General features: G+C 32.9%; 3 protein-coding genes across 6 annotated transcripts; 1 reads left to right on the forward strand and 2 right to left on the reverse strand.

Moving 5' to 3' along the window:
• Positions 1-601: 601 nt before the first annotated feature.
• LOC138935524 (ecto-NOX disulfide-thiol exchanger 2) lies at positions 602-6,420 on the reverse strand. Its single transcript, XM_070300170.1, has 10 exons — positions 6,205-6,420; positions 5,604-5,871; positions 4,890-5,476; positions 4,588-4,805; positions 4,266-4,460; positions 3,946-4,129; positions 2,513-2,619; positions 1,505-1,699; positions 1,113-1,422; positions 602-973 (listed from the first exon to the last, which is right to left on the reverse strand). Exons 1-10 carry the CDS (start codon positions 6,251-6,253, stop codon positions 756-758), a joined length of 2,331 nt encoding a protein of 776 aa, XP_070156271.1. The 5' UTR covers positions 6,254-6,420; the 3' UTR covers positions 602-755.
• A 1,033-nt stretch (positions 6,421-7,453) lies between these two features.
• On the forward strand, positions 7,454-22,727 carry LOC138935482 (protein fantom). Of its 4 annotated transcripts, XM_070300097.1 has the most exons (18): positions 7,454-7,646; positions 14,819-14,973; positions 15,171-15,409; positions 15,759-15,868; positions 15,948-16,053; positions 16,347-16,576; positions 16,819-17,203; positions 17,285-17,715; positions 18,544-18,833; positions 18,957-19,165; positions 19,245-19,490; positions 19,871-20,480; positions 20,562-20,682; positions 20,841-20,943; positions 21,737-21,935; positions 22,012-22,159; positions 22,363-22,465; positions 22,547-22,725. In XM_070300097.1, the coding sequence occupies exons 2-18, from the start codon at positions 14,898-14,900 to the stop codon at positions 22,613-22,615; spliced, it is 3,675 nt and encodes a 1,224-aa protein (XP_070156198.1). In that variant the 5' UTR covers positions 7,454-7,646; positions 14,819-14,897; the 3' UTR covers positions 22,616-22,725. The 4 variants fall into 4 exon arrangements, with proteins under 4 accessions (XP_070156198.1, XP_070156197.1, XP_070156200.1 ...); XM_070300096.1 differs by having other exon boundaries at positions 18,544-19,165; positions 22,547-22,726; XM_070300099.1 differs by lacking the exons at positions 21,737-21,935; positions 22,012-22,159; positions 22,363-22,465; positions 22,547-22,725 and having other exon boundaries at positions 7,455-7,646; positions 18,544-19,165; positions 20,846-20,942.
• Positions 10,884-12,708, reverse strand: Cpa (F-actin-capping protein subunit alpha). Its single transcript, XM_070300288.1, has 3 exons — positions 12,464-12,708; positions 11,407-11,656; positions 10,884-11,333 (listed from the first exon to the last, which is right to left on the reverse strand). Exons 1-3 carry the CDS (start codon positions 12,662-12,664, stop codon positions 10,915-10,917), a joined length of 870 nt encoding a protein of 289 aa, XP_070156389.1. The 5' UTR covers positions 12,665-12,708; the 3' UTR covers positions 10,884-10,914.
• Positions 22,728-23,017: the final 290 nt, after the last annotated feature.

Here is a 23,017-nt window from a genome sequence, read left to right on the forward strand (position 1 = left end):
AAATCAAATAGACAAAAGACTACCAATAGTACCAATATGAACCAAATATAAATATAAATTGCTCACAGATCGAACATAATCAATAATATGTATGCTGTAAAACTAGAGATCGCGAGGGCAAAGTTTTAGGATTGACGAACATATAGTTTGTAATCTCATTCTTTCTGATGAAAGCTGGTAACCAGAATCAACAAATGTACAATCTCATGCAAAGTTTAAAAGAGATATAGAAAGGACATATATCTTTTCTTTCCCTTTCTTTTTTGGTTTTTGCCACCAAAACATTGTGGGCATAGGAAAACTGCTCAATTTGAAATTTTTAAATATAAAAACGAATAGTAATTACACATAGTAAATCAAATTTAATACAACAAACATTTTAAAAAAGAATTCGTTCTGATATTCTTGTGCTTGAAAATTTTCATACGTATTGCTAGATATATTTTTTACATTAATAACAAGAATAAATTAATTAGGCACTGCCAAATTTCAGCAAAAAGATATAATAAATATATAATCAAGATCCAATATAGTAAATTATGGTGATGCTTGAAATTAATAAGCTTCAAAAATTAAGAATTGATAAAGATACTTTATTAATTCACGACAACATATTCTGTGTTCGTCGTTTCAATACATTTATCACCGATTGCACTCGCGAATCGCATTGCGCATAGTAATGCTAAGAAAGGAACAACGAGACAAATGTTACTTTCGCAATTTTTTACACATTCATCATTCATCTAAATTCTCAATCAATGAGTGCGATAAACATTAAAACCTGAAAACTGCCAGCGTCTTTCCATATTCGCACCGATGCCGAACAATTCCTGTTTAAAGACTTGTGGAAAACGCTGCATTAAAACTTCGACTTCATTAGGCTTAATGCCAGGCTCCATTTTTTGCAGATAAGACCATAGGTAATCCACGCTCGCGCCGAATGGATGGATATGTAAAAATGTCGCTATGAGTCCTATAATACATCATACATCATTAACAAAAATCATAATTAACATTGCAAAGGTGTCGAAAAGCTATTTTTTAAAATCATTTCTAAGTTTTTTCACGTTATTGAAACAATCTTTTTCCATCAAAACTATGGATATATTTACCGATGAGCTTGGCATCTTTTTGAGTGACTTGTATGAAGCTGGATGCAAGAATGTGCTGCTTCGGCGTACGCGGCTCCTCACTTATATCGTCGTCTTTGTCGAGAGTGATAATTTCACTCTCCCTAGGCTCTTCTTTTTTTGTAGCATTCAGCTTGATAGTTAAATCCTTGATCTTCTGGTCGTCCTGTGCTTGCTGCTTACGCGACTGCATCAGTTGCTCCTGCATGCCCTTCAGTGTTTGTTGCAGCATCTTCATTTGCTTTTCCTTCGCCTCTAACTCTGCTTTTGTTTCAGATTTCAAGAGGTCTACCTAGGAAATTTAAATTTAAATTGTATGTAAATCTCTCGCCTTTGAATCACTTTGTTCATGTTCATTGTAATATAATACGCACTTCGTTTTTGTATGCTTCCAGCTGGCATCTGAGACTGTCGTTTTCTTCCTTGAGACTTTGCAATCTCTCGATGTCTTCAGTATTGTCAGACTGATTGCGTGTTTTCTTACGTTGCGGTTCTTCTTCCGAATCCGATACGTCCATTTCACCCTCGCCTTCAATTAGACTATCTTCCAGTTGCACTGCTTTTATTTCCTGTCATTACGAACAGTAAAAATTACAAAGTGCATCGATCTGCGGGCATTGCTTTTTCACACAAATGCATGCAAAGTATGTAGTTTCCTATATCAAACAATGGTATTTAAATATACGTTCCTAACCGTAATTGGTTCTATGATTTGTATATATATAATATACTACTAATCTCTCTCTTTTTTTATGTTACATAATCAATTTCTGTAATTCAGAGTTGAGATACATAAGGCAATATAATTTTTTCTCAGTTTTTATTAAGCATTTCCAGAACTTGTGCCTCTTTGGAATACTGGGCTTACCTGAACTTAAGAAGCAGAGATGTAGCTCTGAAGTACAGAAATAATAGAAGTATTGTATATTGAGTAATACTGTTCGGGAAAATGAGGCGAATCCATGCTGTCTGATAGTCTGTGGTTGCTTTTCTTCGATCCGGAAGTGTTAATCTCGTATTACCTTCTGTTCCATACGCTGTATTCTTAATGTTGTGCGCGTTGTTGACAGGATTTATTTGCTTTTTACTGTCGCGGCATTCCACGATAAAATACCGAATTATAAACGCACGAAGAAAAGCGAGGTGTCTGACCGTTTTCTTTTTCGCAGGCGGAAATTTGAATCTTTCTCACACAATTATCGCACTTACCTGTACATATCTTAGAAATACAATTTGCAAAACGAGCATGTTTGGAGGTATCGTGCAAAACGCGCGTAGGAGCATATTGCGATAGACTCTGAGATTGCTTGAAGTTAGATAGATAAAAGAAGAAAGAAGAAGAGACACGCTACTAGCATTGTGGGAGTGCATTACATACATACCGAAGATTGCTTCTTCCACATTTCAATGTTCTTCCGTTGCGCCTTAGTGAAGTGATCCCAGACCTTCTTGTGGCTGGCCGCGGTAAAGACTCGTTCGATCTGACTGACTGTTGATGACATGGTCGCATGTTTGCATACAAAAAACACAACAAATCCACCGTTGTATACCTTTTGCTTGAAACTCTAAGGTTGGTAGTTTCGTCTATGCTTTCTAGTACTCTCTTTACGCGCTCTCTTGTTATGTTTAAATGTTTTAATTATCGTAACATTCCTCTCGATGAACAAAACAGTATCTCCCACCTTTACTAATGAGCGTATTTTTATACGTATTGTGATACAGCTACGAATAGTCTCACAGAGTCTCATGTAGATTGTGCCGCATTTAATCTAATGTAGTTGTTTCACCAAACATTCCATTCTCATTGTTCGCCTTTCCACCTTACTGCGAATAATGTAACCCCAGAAGACTTGCAATTCCTGGATTTCCGATGTTAAGAATTATTTTGAACAAGTGTCAACATTTTGATCTCTTACTTGTTTAACACAGTATTGTATAATTTATGCATATATGAATTCGAAAAAGAGAATTATACAAAAGTAGATCTTGCAATACAAGATAATTTCTTAACACAACGGATATCCAGCCCATCACCCTTATTTCTTAGCATTATCAAGCATGCAAGTTCAAGTACACTATGGCTTCTATTGAGATAGAATTTGCGATAAACTGCCTTTGCTCGTCAGTTTTGTTGGATCCTAAGTCCGAGAAGATAGGATTTTTCACCCACCTTATCCTCGCCTACTATCCCTGATCCTTCCTACCGAGTCGCCTCCAATCGTGCATTGACCACAAACAGAATTCATATATAACGAACTCGCTATGATACACTTGAGAGATTGTAAAAGTTAGTTACGAGATAGAGAAATACTTTGTTGTATATCAAGAGTCATATAATTTTTCATCAAGCGTATCACTTGATATGCAAAAGCCGTTCTTCGGAATATCATACGCCGAAATCGACAAGCTTAAAATTCGAGATTTGATATTTTGATACCTGATTAGAATTGGTTGCCATACCTTAATGTCATGAATTGTTACTCTTAATTATCACATGACGATGTATAACACATACCTTTGTAAGAAAAATCTCTGCTTATTATCGATACTCGATATATGGCACAAAGATTTTCACAGTATGAAGAACATAGTGATACCGCTGTCATTACTTTTACACTATCACGAACGAGATAATTATGAGGTTTTTGTTGTATTTGCTATATCCAAATAAAGAGGAGAGATGATTTCCTCATTGGGCCTATTTATATGCCAAAGTGAACTTACCAGCCAATGCGGATTTTCTTAGCGCACACGAAATATGTACGATAGTATCGAGCTGTCTTGAAGACAGAAATAAGAAAGTATGTAAACGTACATTGTATGAGAAGTCCTTGCATCCTTCCCTTCATCAACTCCTTGGCCTTCTGTAATTCTTCCTCATATGCAACTTTTTCCGTCAGGAGCCGACGCACGTGAGAGTTCGTCGATTGTATCATCGAGTAAAAGGTATTGGCATTACGCTTGGTGCAATCTCCCCGTTCTAACCACGTTACAACAACCTGCGAAAATCATTTGTGGATTATGGAGAAGTACACCGAGAAATTATTTGTGAATATAATTGCAAATTAAAAAAAAGATTTATTGAAAATTGTTATTATTCACCATTTTTATTGTTATTATTTAATAAATGCTCACTTGTACTGCTTTCATAAACGTGTCATCTTGCTTAATTTTTTCGCAGATATTGGATGCTTCGTGGTCCGTGTAATGCACTACCGGAGGCGGACTTGATGGCGGTCTTTGTCTCTCCTTTTCCACCCTTTCTCTATGACGTTGTTCCCTTTGCAGTTGTCGCTGCCTGCATTCCCATTCATATTGATCATCTCTAGCCTAAAAATCATTATTAACAATTATGCAAGTTAGTAGATAGATAGATAGATAGATAGACTAACAGATAGATCAACATAACATTGGCAATTACACATTAAGAGATAACAATTTTCAATAAATAACAAACCTGTGCAAAATCTACATGCAGTCTACCAGTGTTTGCAGGTTCTCCACTAGATCCTATTCTTACTCTATAACCAGATAAATATATCGCTGCATCGACACTGGCTTCCAATACGAAGCGTATGTGACAGAAATTCTTTTTAGAAAGACGCAAAGTAGTTATTTCCCCACATCGTTCAAATATCTCTTGTATTATAGTTTCGGTAATATTTTCCGGTAAACCTATGTAAAATATTATAGTTATTAGAAAAATCTACGCGATACAAAATAATTGTATTATTATATTCGATGCACAATAATATTTACCTCCGACAAAAATTGTTCTACATCCTGGTGGCCTTTCACGTGTGGTGGGCGGTGGAGCGTTCGGATTCGGCGGAAATAGTACACAACTCTTACAATGTACAATCTCTTTAGTACCTTGAGGCGTTGTGGGTGGCGGCGGTAAGCTCGCGGTCATTATTTGCGCCGCGTCCGTCATTATTTGCTCAGCATTAAGTATTTGAGCGCCTATCATACTGCCATCATGCGACATCATGCTCATACCCATCGGATTGTAGCCGTGCGTGTGACTCATGTGCGGACCAAGTGCCATTTCGCCCATCATGGGTGCCATCGGTCCCATGGGGCCCATGCCCATCATGGGATAACCCACTCCCATTCCCCAGACACCGGCGGATTCCATCTGCGTGCCGATATTCGGCGTATTATTCGTATTCGTCGACGATAAAACTTCGTTGTTGCTCGAGTTGTTGGAGTGATTATTATTATTCTTGGAGGAATTCGTGCTATTTCTTTCCTCGACTCTTCGGTCGTCCCTTCTGTCTCGTTCATTTCTCTCCTCCCTTCTTTCCCGATCTCTATCGCGTCTATCGCTGCGTTCGCTCCTTGACCTTTTGCAAGATAACATATGAATTATAATTAGAGTTACAGATATATTCTGTGAAGCTTGTATAACTTAAAATTATTCTGTTTATCATCTTTTTACATAATAGAATACAGATAAAACTGAGATATTACCTTCTATTGCTATCTCGTGTATCGCGACTATCCCTATTCTCCCGGTCTCTCCTATTATCATTCTTATCGCTTCTTCTGTCGCTACTGTCGTCTGAAGTTTCTCGTACTATCGGCGGCTGATTCTTATTCGTACTAAACTCTAGAGGCGAGTCGTTCATTCCAGGCAGTGGTATGGGTGGCGGTGGCAGCGGTGGGAATCCTTGACCCGCAAGCTCCATAAAGCTTTGCGGTCCTGCTATAGGGCCCAGTGGACCTATTGGTCCCATACCTGTGAATTATGTAACATTAAAACGTACAGAATGTTTTAAATGATCTGATTAATTTAAATTATAAAATTTTGTCTTAAGTTTATTATTGCAACTTCCTAATTTTATATTTACATTATTAAATCACATATATGACACAAGCATATATTTTTTTTATTAATGTTTCTATAATATTTAAATATTCTCATATAAAAAAATTATAGTTATGCTCTAGTTGAGCAACTCTTGGTCAACTCTTTTGACCTTCTACTTTAGGATTAGTGTAAATAGTCGTCGCTATTTTTGTAGAAGACAGATACTAGATTAATGATAGTTAAAGATTTAATCAGCCTCACCCATGGGTGGCATAGCGGTTGCCGGTACCCCGGGAAAATTATAAGCCATTTCTTGTGAGATAATCTCCTAATTCCGTTTAGGAGACAAGATGATAACGGGGATAAACTACAGCGGAGATATTCTGCTCGTTGTCGTCGAAATCACGGAGATGGCGGAGATAGATATACAACAGAGAACAGAGTGGCTATAATCGCATGTAATCATATAGCGCGGTGATAGTACCGATGTATATGACAGATGACACTACCATCGTCTTGCATCATTTGTAATCTGCAATGTCACGTGTTGGCCTATTATGTGCTTACACCGACAAGATACTAGATACTTTATTAAAGATCGCTGGCTCTAGGAAAATTTTCGTGACTACCTAGTGGGCTCACTTTTGAAGATAATTACACGAGTTATTTAAATCATACAATTATTTTATCTCATCCAACTATTTTGTTTTATTATCGAAAATATATTGTCTCAAGAAAAACAAAATAAACATTTTATAGTATTAAATTATATTATTTTATTACCGACTATATAAAGATTTATTTATCTACAGTAGTGCGCAATATAAGTTTTTTTTTCCAGTCACGTCAAATCTCGTAACCATTGGTCTTTAAATGATATCTCGTCGATGGTGTTTATCACGTTTGTTATTATTGTTTTGTTATGTATATGATAAAAAATTTGTTTTTCTCATGAGATGATAATGAAACAGATGATGTAATATGTAATATATACATCGCATATCTGGACTTCTTAACTTAGATGAAAATATGCAGAAATTTTCTTGATTTATTATTCTTTCTTTTGCAGAGTAAAACATAATTTATATATGATACAACACTACACTGTATGTATATATGATATATTTTCAGTCGCTGTTATGCTCAGCTATTTTCTTGCATTTGCCCCTTCTCCGAAAAATAAATCTATATTATGGATCTTCCTTATTTTGATATCTCTCTATTTCGAGATAATAATTTTCTCATAAATCTGAAATTTCTTTCGTGACAAAAATAAATCATAATCTAATGCAAAGAATGTAAAAATTTATCTGGAAATTGTAGAAAAAATCGTGATATTATTTCTAACAAAAAAACGGATATCTATATTAATGAATATCTAATCTAAGAATAGAGATTGAGAGGAAATTCCAGAACAGAAAGGTGGTACTTGTAGTATTTGCTTTATTTCTAGTAGAGAAAGTGTGTACACAAGTGCAGCTAAAAAGAGCAACCACTTGCCATTTGCCACCTGCTATCACGTGCTGTTCCGTTTTGATTGCCATTTTAATAATGGCTGGTATAAACATAGATGGCTGCCTGTCAATAAATGTCAAGTTTCGTTAAGGCGTCTTTGTGATGCTTTGTCGTGCAATTATGTGCCTGTATATTTACTTTTTACATCTTACATTGAGTATAATAATATCTAATACAGTTTGCTCAAGGTACGTTCTTCTATTTCTTCGCAGATCTTTGAATTATGACACGTTTGTTTGTTTACACATCTCACAGTAGTATATTTGTTTATCAAGTAGATCTGAGTACATGAAAACAAGACATAATAATAACGAAAACAAAGATATCTACACATTTTTCATTCTTATCGTGAAATATTAAATAATAATAATGTAATAAATTGTATTAGAAAAGCGTACGTTATACATTAATTAAATTTGTTTAATTTATATTTATATCATAATATATGAATATAATCTATATAAATTTATTAGATTTTAGTCATTATGACAATAGATTAATTTGGGATACAGGCTCTTATAATTATATATATATCGTTTGTTAGAGATAGAGAAATAGAGATACAAAGAAGTTTATGTAAAAGATTCTCTCTAAACTTTCTGAAATTCTTTCTTAAAATTTTTTTTAGTTTCCTACACATTTTTTATTAGTATAGTTTTAGTTTAATATGTATTTTATATTGATAGGAATCCAAATAATATAGTTTAAAAAAATTCAGGCTAAAATTCTTCTAAATTTCTATTCAGCTATACAAGGTAAATTGAATAATCAATTATTTGAAATATGAAAAATGAGACATATATATATATATTTATACAGTGTGGTAATTGGCAACAATTAATAGTGCAAATCATATTTTACATAAAAGAATGATTTTTATACTTAAAAGCTCAAGTATAAAGTGTCATATCACTTTATTTAATCAATCATAACATTCAATAATACATAATTTAACTGATGAATGTATTCTGTGTTTAAATTTTTACATAAGGACATGCGTTTTGTTATGTTACGATACACTCGAATGTAGGTAATACCTAGTTTCCATATCGTAGGCAACTATGTTGTATGGAGTTTTGACAAGATTCGAAACATATCTCAACGCGCTCCATTTTGTAATTTACATACGTAATACAAACAATGAGACTTGAATAGCATATGTGAGATTGTATTTACATGAATAACTTCGTTATTGCGCGCCTTGCATGCTAACAAATAATTTATTGTATTTTATCCATATGTACTCTTGTTTAATTGAATCCTAAGTATCAATGGCAAGAATCTGTTTTCACGTTTTCTTTTTCTCTTTCAAAAATTTTACTGCAGCTGCAGTAAAGATGATGCCTTGAATTACGATGTAACTTACAAAGTACAAATAATATTACACACATGTTTCGAATCCTATTGCATTAAGAGTCAAATGATGGTTGTCGCATTCATTCATCCAAATAACATATGTACATAGTATTCCCTCAAGATCCAATCTTCATTGTCCCCATCCCTATTCCCCCAACATAAAGTGAACAGATTAAGGCTCCAGCAGGCTATAGGCTACATTCTACAATGTACAATGTATTATGTACTTTGTTAGTTTTCGTTTCCGCATACAATGTCTGGCTGTGTAATGTGTAGTAAGCGATAGCACCAAGAGACTTTCCGCTTCTGCTTGTAAATTTGAATGATTCTTTCGCGACGGGGTGACATACTTTAATGCAATGTAGAAACCAAATTGCGCAATGATCAACATTTATTTCATTCAGTAGTTCATATTTAAACTTTGTAACGTATCCATTATATATAATAGACATACTTATTATAAAACAATATACATTTTAACAAAAATGTATATAGACTTATACTTTTATGTGTGAAATATAAAGTTGGATAAAAATAGTAGGCCTTGCCCACCAATATCTGTTAAGAATTATGTTTCCTTGTTTTTCGTACTTTATGTGTATTAAATGTGATAATGAACACTTAACGGTGTGTTCGATACCGGCAAATTATAAATAGACACATCTAATGTCCTTGTATTACGTTTGATATATTATGCGGTTGACATCACCCATGGCCCCAGCATATTGTATCAACAAATAACTTAATGATTGAAGTATATAGTCTTTTTACTCAAATTTTTAAATACACGAGATGTCATCGCGCCATTTTAAGTGATCTAAGTCTTAAGAATTACAAGCAATTTATCTTCTTTTTAAAATGAGAGTCTAAAGAGATATTTCTCTTATACCCGACATGAACTATTAATTTCGCTATTTTAATTGCACATCAGCACATGTAAAAAAACTTGTTTTTTTTTACGTATATCATCTTATATTTATTGTATAGACTTTTCGCTATCCATAATTATGTTCATAAAAACACATTATACAAATTTTAATATTTGATTCAATTCAATAATGAAATGATAGAAACTATTTTGCTTTGAGTCAGGGTGAACTGTCAAGTGACAGATAAATTGTGCTAGAACAGATTGATGTAGTTGTATAGCGTTAAGAGATTATCAATATAATAATAACCTCAGTGAATATATATTATATATAATATTGTATATCAGTTTTTATTATATTTGCAATAAATTCTTATAAGTAAAAACGAATATGTATGTTAAAACAAAAATGAACATTATCAGAGAGATATCACTGATGTTATTATATTTTTGATAAAATTTGTAGGAATTTACAAGTTTTATGTCAAAGTTGAAAAACTGCATCCTCTCTTCCAGCATCTGTTCATTATTTCACAACTATATAATTATAGCTTAAATTTATTTTCGCTATTCGTGTTTCACAAATTTCAAGCTATTCAACACATTGAATTTAATTTCAGTCCGATCACTTAACATAAGAGCAAGGATTCCCATTACCCCATTATAAATAGTAAATATTTCTTTTACTTCGACAGTTATTAATCTTTTTATGTCTATCCGAAGTTAAAGATTATATCTTGCGCTATGCTGCAGAAAGCGAATATCATGGATATAGTTTTAAAAAAAGATCAGAATTAAAGCGAAGAAACATTTATACAAAGGTTCCACTATTGTGAATACTGATTCTATATTTTACATATTTATAGAAATAATACATGTTTATACCAAGCTATTCAATATTATATTACTTTATACCGAATTTGTGTATGTAAAAATTTAGGGAAATTATAATTTCAATTAATTTCTTTTACACAATTAACAATGCCGAAAACGTTAATTTCTTTTTTTTATTGCTTCTTGTAACATACAATATAGAGTCTAAAGGAACCTTGAGTGGTATGCATGAGTCGAAATATCTCTCTAATCAGACGTTACTTAGTATTGTTATAGTTTGCTCCCATGCACATCACACGTCCAGACTTCACTCATGCAGCAAAATGCGCTTTTCTTCTCTTTCTTTTTTTAATTATTTCTTTTAATATTATTATTATTATATATAAAAAAATCTATTTCTATTGACTTTTAAGCTCTTTGCCGATACTATACGACACAATTTTGTTCCAGTCGATTTTCGTTCGCATTACCGGCAGTTGTCTTCGCAGTGCCTTAAAGGTGGTGTCGGACATTGTTTGATAGTTCTCGGAAATTGCCGTTTGATAATCGTTTTCGGATTCTTCGACAAACCGTATCAAATCTTTCGCTGTTTGTTTCTCGTTAGAGATGGGCAGGCTCTCCTTTACTTCTTTGCTACTGACCAATTGTACGTTTCCATCTTCATAGTAATGTACTTGTACTTTCAGACTACCTCGCAATTCGGCATTTCCTGAATTTGGAGTAAAACTTACAGTCCAGACCGAACGCCAACGACCGTTCCAGAAATTTTTAGGTTGAAATTGGTGATCCTCTATGCACGCCGTTAGCGTTACGTTTCCTACATAAAAATTAATGTTATTTCTCGCATATGCAACTTGTTTAGGCAATTATTCGAACAAAATAATAATTACCTCCAAAAGATTTCCCAAAAACGGAGCAGGCGCCATGTCTATAATGACTTTGAGTATAATTCGTTATCTCGTCTTGAAAGGCTGATCTCCACGATTCCGCTATAGGATCTGGTTCATAAGGTTCATAATCTTGCGCCTCCTTCCTCAAGTGATCATATTTGAAACTTTGCTTACTCCGTGCATCGTAAAACCTTTGAGAACCCAAATCATTGTATTCGGTTATAAGAGCTGTATGATCACTTCCCTCTATCTGTATGCGAGGAAAAGAACAGAATTGTAATATTTATTTCAGTTTACATATCTGGTTTTGCTACTCAATGCGCTGAAAGTTTTGCGAGCATTTATGATTTGATATAGAAAATATATAGACAGAATATAATCTTAGTATTCTTATAATATTGTGGAACAAATTATTCACAGCAAAGATAAAAGATATCGCAACATTACTTTCAGACAGGCAATGCTTAACTTTAGCCGAGTTGCAAGATATATCAAAATATACCAAAGTAATATTTCAGTATGAGCAAGAAAAGAAAATAGAAAACAGTTTTTGTTCATATATTAAGAAACATTGCAAACATGCTACTTGTTACAATGGTGTTGTTGCAATTCTCATCACCTTTTGATTAATAGAATTTCTATAATCTAGTATAAAAATATTAGGTCTTCGAACCGGTGAAGTGCGAGAGCTGCAAGGGATACCGATCGCGTATCGGTGCCTCGGGTCAAAGCCAAGGTCACCTGTATAAATCCCGGTAATCCCACTTAACCCATTAACGTAGAGAGAGAGAGAGAGAAAGTAAAGTCACTGCGATCGCGGATTTTAGGAATCGAAACACTTGAGAAAAGGAGGGCGAATGAGCGTAAGTATGCGGTGAGGGCGCGAACTCGCGGATTTCATACTTTGGAAGAAGAAATATCGCGCGTCTGACGATAACGATGACGACGATGATAACGATAATGACGACGACGACGACGACAACGATGACAACGTCGACGACGAGGATGAAGATGACGACGATGACGATGACGATGACGACGACGACGACGACAATACCTTAACAGGCGTGAGCTGGTCCTTGTTGTACTGCGCGAAGGCCCCGGACGCGCCCTCCTTCAACAGGTTGTCGTTGTTGAGCAGAACCCTCACGTCGTTGAACACCTCGTTGAACTCCCCCGGTGGCGAGTGCAATATAAAATCCGAGACTATTCGCACTTTTTCCTGGTCCGGAATCGCCGCATCTCCGTCCGCCGCCATCTTACCTTTCCCACTGGCACGCACACTCCGCCGCCACCACCGCCGATGTCAAAAGCGAGGGTATGGTGCGGTGGTCACGGACAGGTCAGGTTGTGCTAGATCTCTCTTTCCTCTCTCTCTCTCTCTCTCTCTTTCTCCTTGGTTCAGCGTCTCGTGGTGCCACTCGCAGTGGCGCTTTGCAACGCCTCGTATACGTATGTACATACCTGGTGATGCGATGCGACCAACTCATCCTAGCATCTCTCTCTCTTTTTCTCTCTCTTCTTTCTCTCCTCTTTCTCTCCTCTTCCTTTCTCTTTTTTTCTTTTCTTTCTGGGTTCCTTCCTTCCGAAGCATCACCACAGTTTCTATACACGTCGGACTTTTCTTCTTCACGGTCGCGCTGTTTTCCCTTCAAAACGTCCACCTGCTGTATTATGTTATGCATGACGATGATACTTTTTCTTTCGAGAAACTTTTAATGACAGTCAGTATATATAATTGAATGATGTTACGCGTAAAAATTAAGCTACAAAAATTAAAACTGACAGTAAAGTTATTAATATACTTTTTTTTTTACTATTAATAAATAAATAATACTTATTATATTAATAATACTAAATACTTATATATAATAATATTAATAGCATAAATTTTACTTATTTAATACTTATTAATAATATAATATTTTTATAGTATTTATTATATATATAATAGTATTAAATACTATTAATATACTAACCAAGTAATACCTAGCCTGAATAAATTTAATTAAAAATATCGAGTTTTTTTCTTATTAATCTAATCGCTCGTATAGATATATGTTTGCGTACATAATTTTTATTCATTCTTCACTTTTTTTTTAATTTTCTGGATTGATTATTCTTGCATAACACCCTATAATTATGCACTCGGGTTGTTCGGAGAAAGGGTGAGCAAATAATTTTACAGGTCGGTGATGGGAAAACTTCGAATATGTTTAATATTATATATCGCACATTTTTTGTTAAAATGCGATTATATAATCGAGTGCGCATAAAGAATATCATTAAACCGATCACAAAATATTTTCTTATATTATATTAATGAAGATCTTTGAATCTGGAATAGTCTTTAATTTCGTATTTATTTTCCCGAAAATTACATTTTTTTTTCAACGATTTTTCTATTATTTTGTAATATTTTTTCTACGACATTTAATAAAGCTTTATACGGAGAGATGATTCATACAGGGTGGAGATCGAATGAATCACATTATTTGCTTTCGGAAAAGTCCTTTATATTTAGAGATACAAGTGTTTGGTAGAACACAGTTCTGAATAACAACATACGCATGTGTGCAGCGTTTTAATCTCGAATCTGGCAGCCAAAGCGATAACCAGCGATAATTATTGTCACTTGCATGCGCTCTATATAGTTTTTAGCATAATTTTATTAAATATATAGTGCAGAGAATATTATCATTATAATTTTATCGCATATACGTGTAAAGATAACTATTTAATATAATATCTCTATTTAATCAGTTATTTATCTATTTAATATTTCATTAATATTAATATTTATATCTTTTTCTATTAATATTTCGAAGATTGCATACTATTTGCACAAATGCTACTCAGTACAATATTTTTGAAGTCTTGTCGGAAAGAAAGTAGAAAAATTTATACGAATGTTTATTTAAAATAACAAATATTAATAAAAGCATGCTTTTATTTATTAATATTAATTTATCGTTATATGTGTATGTACACTAAGAAATTACGTATCATTTTGAGATATTATCGTTTCGAGAATAATCGAAATAATATAAACCGAAATTAGCGGAGAATTGTAAAGTCAATTACTCGAATTCTTTTATTCGCGAATCATGAATAGATTAAAATCGATAAAATACGTTTAATTATTTTTGTGTGTGCAAATAAATACAATGTGTGGCAAAATAATCATTGTTTTGGTAAGGAAAAGAATTTACAAGAGAGAGAAATAGATATGTGTAATATATAAATATATAATGCTGATTATGAAGAAAGAATGACAATTCATTTGTAAAGAGATTTGTTTTTCTGTCGCATTATTTTTTTTCAAATTATAATTTTTTTTTCTGTTTAGCAATTTATTTATTAACACATTTTATGAATAAATAGCAATATTAATTCTATATTAATTTTTCAGAGTTCGTATGTGCTAATCAACGTTTTAAACATTTATCAGTACTAAGTGATCAGTCTGTATGTCGGAATTCTGATTAAAAATGGCAGACGATCCAGATCGTGACATTTTGCCCGTAAAGGAAGGCTCTATCGCGGACACAATTATTAGTGGGATAGGTTTGTATACGTATACATACATTTTTACGAATTTTTTTATGAGATAGAAATATTTTATATGAAAAAGATTCTAATATATTATATATATTTTATTTTTTATTTTATACGATGTTCTTTTTATAATATCTAATTTTTGTTTTATATTTATCAAATATATGCATAATGTATAAGTATGTATAACATTTAATATATGAAAGATCCTAGGGAACGTCATCTCGTTTGCAAGCTCGATCGCTATCAGTTAGAGGACAAGTATCTACGTTTACTCGATGAGACGAACAATCTAAAGAAATTATCAAATTGCCAAGAAGACAAGATTAAGCGGCTCGGTACAAAGTTAATTAGACTGGCCAGTAATCCAAGATCGTGCGGATTACCGTTAGATATTGTCGACGATAGAAATAAAATGACTGCGCTCGAACTCGAAAACACTAAGGTAGATTCGAAATAATGACAGATCTTCTGTATAGCGATACGATAACAGGATTCTTGTATTTGGAAGAATCTCATTTTGAAATTACATTATATTATTTCTGTATGGTATATTCTAATAAATTTCTTTATATATTATTTGTGTTAGATAGTAGATATTATCATAAATTATATTTTTTAATGAAATTAATATAAATGAAAGATTATGATAAGAAGTAGATCATTTATAAATTTCCTTTAATACTATATAAATGTTTTATAGCGTATTTTTATTTATATAAAATTTTAAAAATTTAATCCTTTTTTTCGCGTTAACAATATATTTTTAATGAATATTCTGTTAAATGTTTTAGTTGAAGGAGAAAATCGCTGTGATGAGAAATCAATTGTTGAGTCACACGATAAATGGTAGATCGTCATCGCGCAATCGTAATCTCGTTAGGCCATCGTCTTCCGGACTCGTGTAAGTACATGCATAATATGAGATATATGCTATGACTCATTGTTGCAGCACAATGAAATACCGAATCGACTTTTTTTAGGACGTGCCGAAGTGAGAATAATCGCACGAGAGTACCATCCTGTCAATGTATCGTTGGAGCAGGGGACGATGATAGCGACATGCGAAATTATATCCTTAAAATCGAGGTAAAACAGCATACGACAACTTGAAATATTTGCACACATTTAATTTTCGTCATATTTCCTCATTTACCTAATTCAGCAATTATGTTTTAAATAAATAAAATAAAATAAATTTATACAGGATATTAGATGAGCGAAAATAGCAAAAAAAAAAAAAAATGTAAAATACTACTCGCATATAAGTTACTTTGCGATTTTATGCCCAGGTGATTAGAGTCTCGCGAATACGTAAAGTTGCTCGTTATTAATGTATTATGCGCCATAATTTCCGCCTAGCGTCCAACCTTTCTTCGTAGAAACTGGAGGCGCAGAAGAAAGATATGGCATGTCGTATAACAGAGTTAGAGAAAGAACTGGCGCTTTCGACTAGTACTCAAAAGGAGAAGATAGCGGAGAATGTGGAATATATACGAGTCTGGCGACAGATGAAGCAACTGAATGATAAACTAATGACGGCCCAAGAGAAAAACGCCGCACTGACCACTGAAATTAACGACTTGAAAAAGACTCTTGAACGAACGACGAGGTATATTCGTTAGTTCTCTCTCAAATATATAATATATTACTAGATTTAATAAATTTTTAATGTATGAAATTGATTAAATATTATACATTTTTTCTCTAGTAAATCATGTTTCTTGTCAAATATAATAATTATTAATAAATTTTAAATGCATATATGTATATTTAAAATTTAAATATAATGAAAATATTTTTTGTTAAAAATATATAGGTTGTTTCCAATTTAAAAATTTATGATTTCTTCAGGAATAATCAGGAGATCGCAGCCGTTCTTACGTTAGAGAGGACGCGCATAGCCGAGATTGACCATCAGATGTTAAAGGCGAAAAGTTCACAACTCACGTTACGCGAGAAAGATGAACAGATACGGGATTTTATGAATGAAATTAAAATATTGCAACAACATAATAATGAGCTTATTGCACTTACTTCGAAATATGGTCAAGTCGAATTCGAGAATATAGAATTAAGAAAAAAGCTTTCTGAAAATACTCAGGACCAACAATCTTTGAAAATAGCATTCAATAATGAGCAGGCTAATATCATAACATTAAAGGCAACAAATGAGCGATTACTCGCGAAACTTCAAGAACTGCAGACAAACATAGATACCTTAACGGTACAAGTAGCGGTTAGTATATCTGTATATATATTTTAGAATTTGTTAGTAAATAGTATACTTGAATGATTTCCAATTTTGTGATATTTATAGTCTTTTCATAAGCAAAACGGAAAGTGCGACGCTGTCAACTCAGAAATGACACTATCATCGGACGTAAAGCAATGCATGAAATGTTGTGAGATGTACGAAAAAATTATGCAGTTGGAGAAACCTGTCAGCAATACGCGAAAAAGTTTGCAATTGACGGATAAATCGGTACAGACAATAATCATCACTGCCAGCATAAAAGAACAAAGTACAATGACGAGAAGTGAGGAGAAAATAAACGAGGAGAAGACATCGTTGCAGTCGTCGTTGAAAGAATGGAAGACGAATCCGGAAGCAAATGGCACAAATGTTTTATCCCGCGAAAAAATATTAAAACTGTTGGATCAGGCGCAGATTAACACACCTCTGGACGCGTCAAGGATGACCCCGAAGGAAGAATATATGGGTATTTTGGACATATCTCAGAGGCACAGGCAAGTCGTACCTCTCGAGAAGCTATTGTTCGGTGATTCTAATTGTTAACAAAGATTTTATCATTTAATATTATCAGATTTTTGTTATTATTTTCTTTAGTGGTAAAATTTCGTTAGTTCATTACAAATGTAAGTATTTATGATAATGTAGCATCGATATTAAAATATTACATGTCTCATATAAGTAATAGAATTATAATAAATAGTATTAGAATATTCATAGGAAAAGATACATAATTATACCTAATACTCTTTAGCTAAATTTAGAAAATTGTAATATATATATATTTTTAAATATATATTTTATAAATTCAAGTACAGGCAAAATATATAGCATTTATTGCTATATATTTTGCAACAGCACAAACATCTAACAAAGAAGATTATTTAAATTGTGTTTGATATTATGTTAGTTAATGTTAGTTGTGTTAGCGTTTATATGTATATGTTATGTGAGTAGATATATTTTTAACTTTTTCTGCTTATTTTCTTGATTTAATAACTATAATTAACATTTTATATTTCGTATTTGTTGTATTGTAGATTATAAGGAAATCAATAATTTGTGTATCGCAGAAAACCTTGTGTGTTCAAAGAGTTATAAAACAGTTTTTTAATATTCTGGAAAAGTATATGGGACTTTATACGTTCATTAATTTATAAATAAATATATAATTATAATAGCGTTTTATATAATATATATACTCTCATTCTGTTACAATTATTTTTTTATGTCACATTATACTGTGTACATTTTTATGTTTTATAATACTATATAAAAAATTGGAATATCATTGTACACGATATCATCATAGGTATTTATTACAGTGATGGAGAAATATCTTCTCGATTACTTCGTGACGAATCAAATCCTGAGAGTTCACAAAAAAGGCTCGCGGAAAATCCGAATCTAGCATTAAATCAAATATTTCTGACTCTGTACGACGTCTTGCAAGAGTACATATCGTTTAGTAATACCGATGAACGAACATTTCCGAGCCATCAAGTTTCTACGATCAAGAATTCGTTAATTGATGCTAACAACAACAATCTTTCTGTAATAACTACTCGTGGTATTAAGCAAAACTGTCTTCGTTCAGATGCAGCGGTAAATTTCGGTAATGATAATCGTATAAGAAATATCGACAAAGATGTATGCATTGACGAATATATTTATGGAACCGAAAAGGCAGGCGATATTGTATCTGCAATAATGATAAAAACTGTTACACGAAATTTAGATTCTGATCGTCGTTGTACGAGCTGTGCTCCTCAACGAAGTGCCGTTGATACCAAAGCTAGCAAGAATTTCACGTGTGAAAAGAAATCTGCAACTGTCTTGATGAAAGATACTGGTTCATCAATGAAAGGTCCGCTTGACGTTGACTTTTTTCCTTTGATTCATGAGAAGTACAGGAAATCGTACCGCGATATCAGTAAAGACTTCTACGTAAGCCAGTGCAAAATGCTTCTTTGGTAAAACGTAAATTTTTTTAATATAGCATAACGCGTCAATGATTTCCGTTTAGGCAGAAAAGACTGTAAAGAAATTGAAGAGATTAAAGACGCCGCACTACTCTAGATGTAATTTAACGTGCAATTTGCGCAAAGCGAAGGATCCGTTGGAAGAGGAGCAGAACTTACCCTGTAGAATCGAATGTCTAAATGACAGTATGAAATTGCCAGTATGTCCGACAGAATGCTTTCCCCTATTAATTACCGATAGGCAAGGTCTCATGGAGATTCATATTTCGCGACTGCAACTTTCTACATCGGTTAGTATCGCGAGTAAAATGATATAAAAATTTGTCAAGAAGTTTTATGTGTAATGTATGTATAACAAATAAAATAATGAAACTGTATTTTATTTTGTATCATCAAAATATTCATGTATTTTAATATCGCGTTGATCATTCTATACTTATCCATTTTTATTAGACATAAAACAATGAAATTATAATACAGCATATAAATTATATATTATTAACTTAAAGACTATAAAACGTTGTGCACGATAAAAAATGTGAAATATTTAAAAAAATACTTTTTATTGAATATATGTATATTCTATATAGATAATAAGAGTCTGTAATTTATATTTTTAAATTGAAAAAAAAAAAAACATTTTATTATATTCGCGTTTTGAAATCATTAGGTCGCGAAAATTCCAGAAGAAGAAGACATATGTAATCTTCATATTTACATAAGCTGGGATATTTGGGGCGAAAAGACTGCTTACACACCGAAAATGAAGTGTCCCAATCTGATCTTCAATTCGTCCTCCGTGTATCGCATAGCGGATCTTTTTTCCTTCTTCAAGAATGTACTGTCGGAGTACCTGGTCTTCCGAGTGAACATTGTTCGTCGAAACGACACCAGCTCCACGCTCGCCCGTGCAAAAGTCTCCATCAAGGATATCCTGGATTATCCGCAGAACAAGTTACATTACGTTGTACCTGTGAATAGTGTCATTTCTTGCTTCTTCGGAGTCAATTTCGGTCAGCTATCGCTCTGGGTCCGATTGAGCTGCAACGTCGACATGGTCGAAGCCTTTAAAAAGCAATGTGGCATAACATCACTGCGAGACGTTTTTCCTGAACCTTTGATAAGAAAGGACATGATTGGCATGCCGGAGAAAAGTTTTGTTCCTTCGGTCGACGAGACGACGGTCGAAGATACACAAGATCCAAAGGATCAAGATCTAAAGGATAGCACGATACACAAAGAGACAAAGGAACTACATATTCGATCGCCCTTAGACATAAGTAATTTCATAATTGCATAATTAAGATTTGTATATTTTTGATTCAAATTTAACTGTGTGTGAGAAACTGCGATTATTAAAGCCGCAGATTATGACACTGAAAATTCGGAAGATGATAATTATTTCAATTCGAATAATGAAGATCTCAATTTTCCCCGCAATGAGAGCAAAAGATCTGAAGAGGATAGAACTGCAACAAGATCGTAAGATCTTTTTTGTTATTTCCTTCTTCTATCTAGAAAGTCTAATCTGCTATTTTTTGCAAGATATGACAAGAGAAAATCTTACAGAAAAATAGCATTTTATACAAATTTATCCTTTTTACACACATTACAAAAGTTATATAAACAATTTTAATTAGTCCAGATTCCCACGCGCTTACGAATAGCAATAATGAGAGACAGAGAAGCAACGATCTGAGGGATTCAGCGAGCATGAAGGAGTTTAGGACTTTAATGGAGAATGTAAGATACGTTACGCAATCTTATGAAAAACTCTCGCGATTGTATGAAAGATAACGAAAACGTTCGATCTGGAAATTATCGAAATTCCGGTCGTATTCAGGACGTTTCGATGCTCGAAGGAAAAGATAGTGTGATCCGCGACTTGGGCGAGATTCTCTCGGAGAAAAACTGGGAGAGGTATAGGCGGAAGAGCCAGCTGATTTCTGCCAGTATAATTAGTAATTAATTACGTCTCCGTACTCACGCATTCATATGCCGATAAAAGTAGCATTTACTCAACTAGTCGTCCAAAAATATTTGCAGGAGATAAGTCGTTAAACGTGGACGTGCAAGATAACCAGCATGACACTAGCGTATGAGATTGTTCCTTAGTTATACTTGCTCAGTTATACTTAAGATGTTTCGCGAGAAGGATGCTAGATTACGAACATAAGCTTTGTGGGATAAAAGCTATCTAGAATACATTTTACCGTCTGGTTATTTAATGAAAATGTAATCTCTAGGATTTATAATTTTTTTAAAATTTAATTTAAAATTGATATTTATTTATTAAATGATTAATATTTATTAAATTTTGCACTGAAATCATTAATACTAATGTCACATTTTTGACGATGTCTTTACATCTTTAACGAACATAGTAACGTTGTACACTAGCACACTTCTAATATAGAAGGGTATATCTAAAACTATAGTGAAAAATATATCGATTTCCAAATATATGTAACATTGTGCGTAACATTGTAATTTAGCGTAATTATTAATTCTGACTTTTTATTTTTACCTTTCTCAGCATCTCGAAAAAGATACGATAACCATAGAAATAGCGAGCATACAGCTTCTGGACGAAAGCTTTGTCATGCAAGATGATGAGATACATTTGCTTTATGTGGAATATTCCTTCCTCGGACATTGTGGCGAAGATATGGAAACCGTTTCCGTGACAAAGCCGAAAACAGCTAGTCAAGAAATATTCTACAATTTTAAAAGAAGTAAATCTATTATTTATATATAAAGACAAATGCTTTTTTAATCACACGAATAAGGGAATGAATATTGTGATTTTAGCATTTCGAATAGACGAAAAGACACATCCTGTAGAGAGAAATAGTTTACGCTCCATGTTGGCCGAATCTACAAGCCCAAATGTCAAATTTATTATTATTAGCGAACCATTACCCGAGGAAACAGATATTAAGGATTGCGAAGAGATTGGGTGAGTGCTGTGATTTATTTGATTTGTAATATTTTTATAGCATTTTGTGTTGTAAAAGCAATACATAAAAATATTCACTCGTCTTTTTTTAATATAATATAAAATATATAATAAAATATAATAAATAATTTTAATCTTACGGTATGCGCAATAAGTTTATATATATATATAATACTTAATATTTGATAATTGATCTTTTCTAGTTATGCAATTTTTAATATAAAACAATACGCATTGGGTGATGGCAGCGGATATGTATCATTGCCAATCAAAGATGATCGAAATAGACAAATTGGTACACTGCAGGTAATATATACAAATGAATCGTCATTTTATTAATCATTGTTAAATATCGATTATTAAGTTTCTAAGTTTATTATATTATAGATCGTTGTGTCGGGTTTTGATGCCATTCAACAATGTTTATCGGATGTTGAAGCAGTTAACAACAATTAATATAGTGTAGCAATGTGGCAAACGAATATTATATAAGCATCTCGATTATTTACATCTAAAGTTCGCGCGCACACACACACACATACGCAAAAGATCAATGTTTATCTGAATTAGTCGAGAAAATTAAATCTCTAATCAAATTTACAAATAAAAATTTATTTTAAATCGTCTACATAATGTGTACGTTCTTAAATTACATTCATAAGATATCGAGCAATATTGATATAATTATTAATGCTCAAGAAAAATACAATATAAAGCTTGCACATTTTTAAGATTACATAAATTATTACTAATATAAAAGGCTTTGCATCTTTTTTTTTTTTAGCAATGTGTTACATTTTTTCTTAATTTGTTATCATTCTATTAATTATTTAAGAAAGTTTCTTTGTTAAATGTATC

Source organism: Polyergus mexicanus, unplaced genomic scaffold (assembly GCF_030449975.1).
Source record: "Polyergus mexicanus isolate NDT 795.1 unplaced genomic scaffold, iyPolMexi1.0 SCAF_8, whole genome shotgun sequence".
Taxonomy (NCBI): Eukaryota; Metazoa; Arthropoda; class Insecta; order Hymenoptera; family Formicidae; genus Polyergus; species Polyergus mexicanus.

What these genes read in the sequence shown, in the direction of transcription:
- LOC138935524 (XM_070300170.1), bottom strand. Translation starts at nt 6,253, where the DNA reads ATGGCTTATAATTTTCCCGGGGTACCGGCAACCGCTATGCCACCCATG. An exon ending in AACCGCTATGCCACCCATGG is followed by an intron (nt 5,872 to 6,204) that starts GTGAGGCTGATT and finishes CATAATTCACAG; the next exon opens with GTATGGGACCAATAGGTCCA. An exon ending in TGTGGAAGAAGCAATCTTCG is followed by an intron (nt 1,700 to 2,512) that starts GTATGTATGTAA and finishes TCGTAATGACAG; the next exon opens with GAAATAAAAGCAGTGCAACT.
- Cpa (XM_070300288.1), bottom strand. Translation starts at nt 12,664, where the DNA reads ATGGCGGCGGACGGAGATGCGGCGATTCCGGACCAGGAAAAAGTGCGA. An exon ending in ACCAGCTCACGCCTGTTAAG is followed by an intron (nt 11,657 to 12,463) that starts GTATTGTCGTCG and finishes CCTCGCATACAG; the next exon opens with ATAGAGGGAAGTGATCATAC. An exon ending in TTTTGGGAAATCTTTTGGAG is followed by an intron (nt 11,334 to 11,406) that starts GTAATTATTATT and finishes ATTTTTATGTAG; the next exon opens with GAAACGTAACGCTAACGGCG.
- LOC138935482 (XM_070300096.1), top strand. Translation starts at nt 14,898, where the DNA reads ATGGCAGACGATCCAGATCGTGACATTTTGCCCGTAAAGGAAGGCTCT. An exon ending in CCATCGTCTTCCGGACTCGT is followed by an intron (nt 15,869 to 15,947) that starts GTAAGTACATGC and finishes GACTTTTTTTAG; the next exon opens with GACGTGCCGAAGTGAGAATA. An exon ending in GATAGAACTGCAACAAGATC is followed by an intron (nt 20,683 to 20,840) that starts GTAAGATCTTTT and finishes AATTTTAATTAG; the next exon opens with TCCAGATTCCCACGCGCTTA.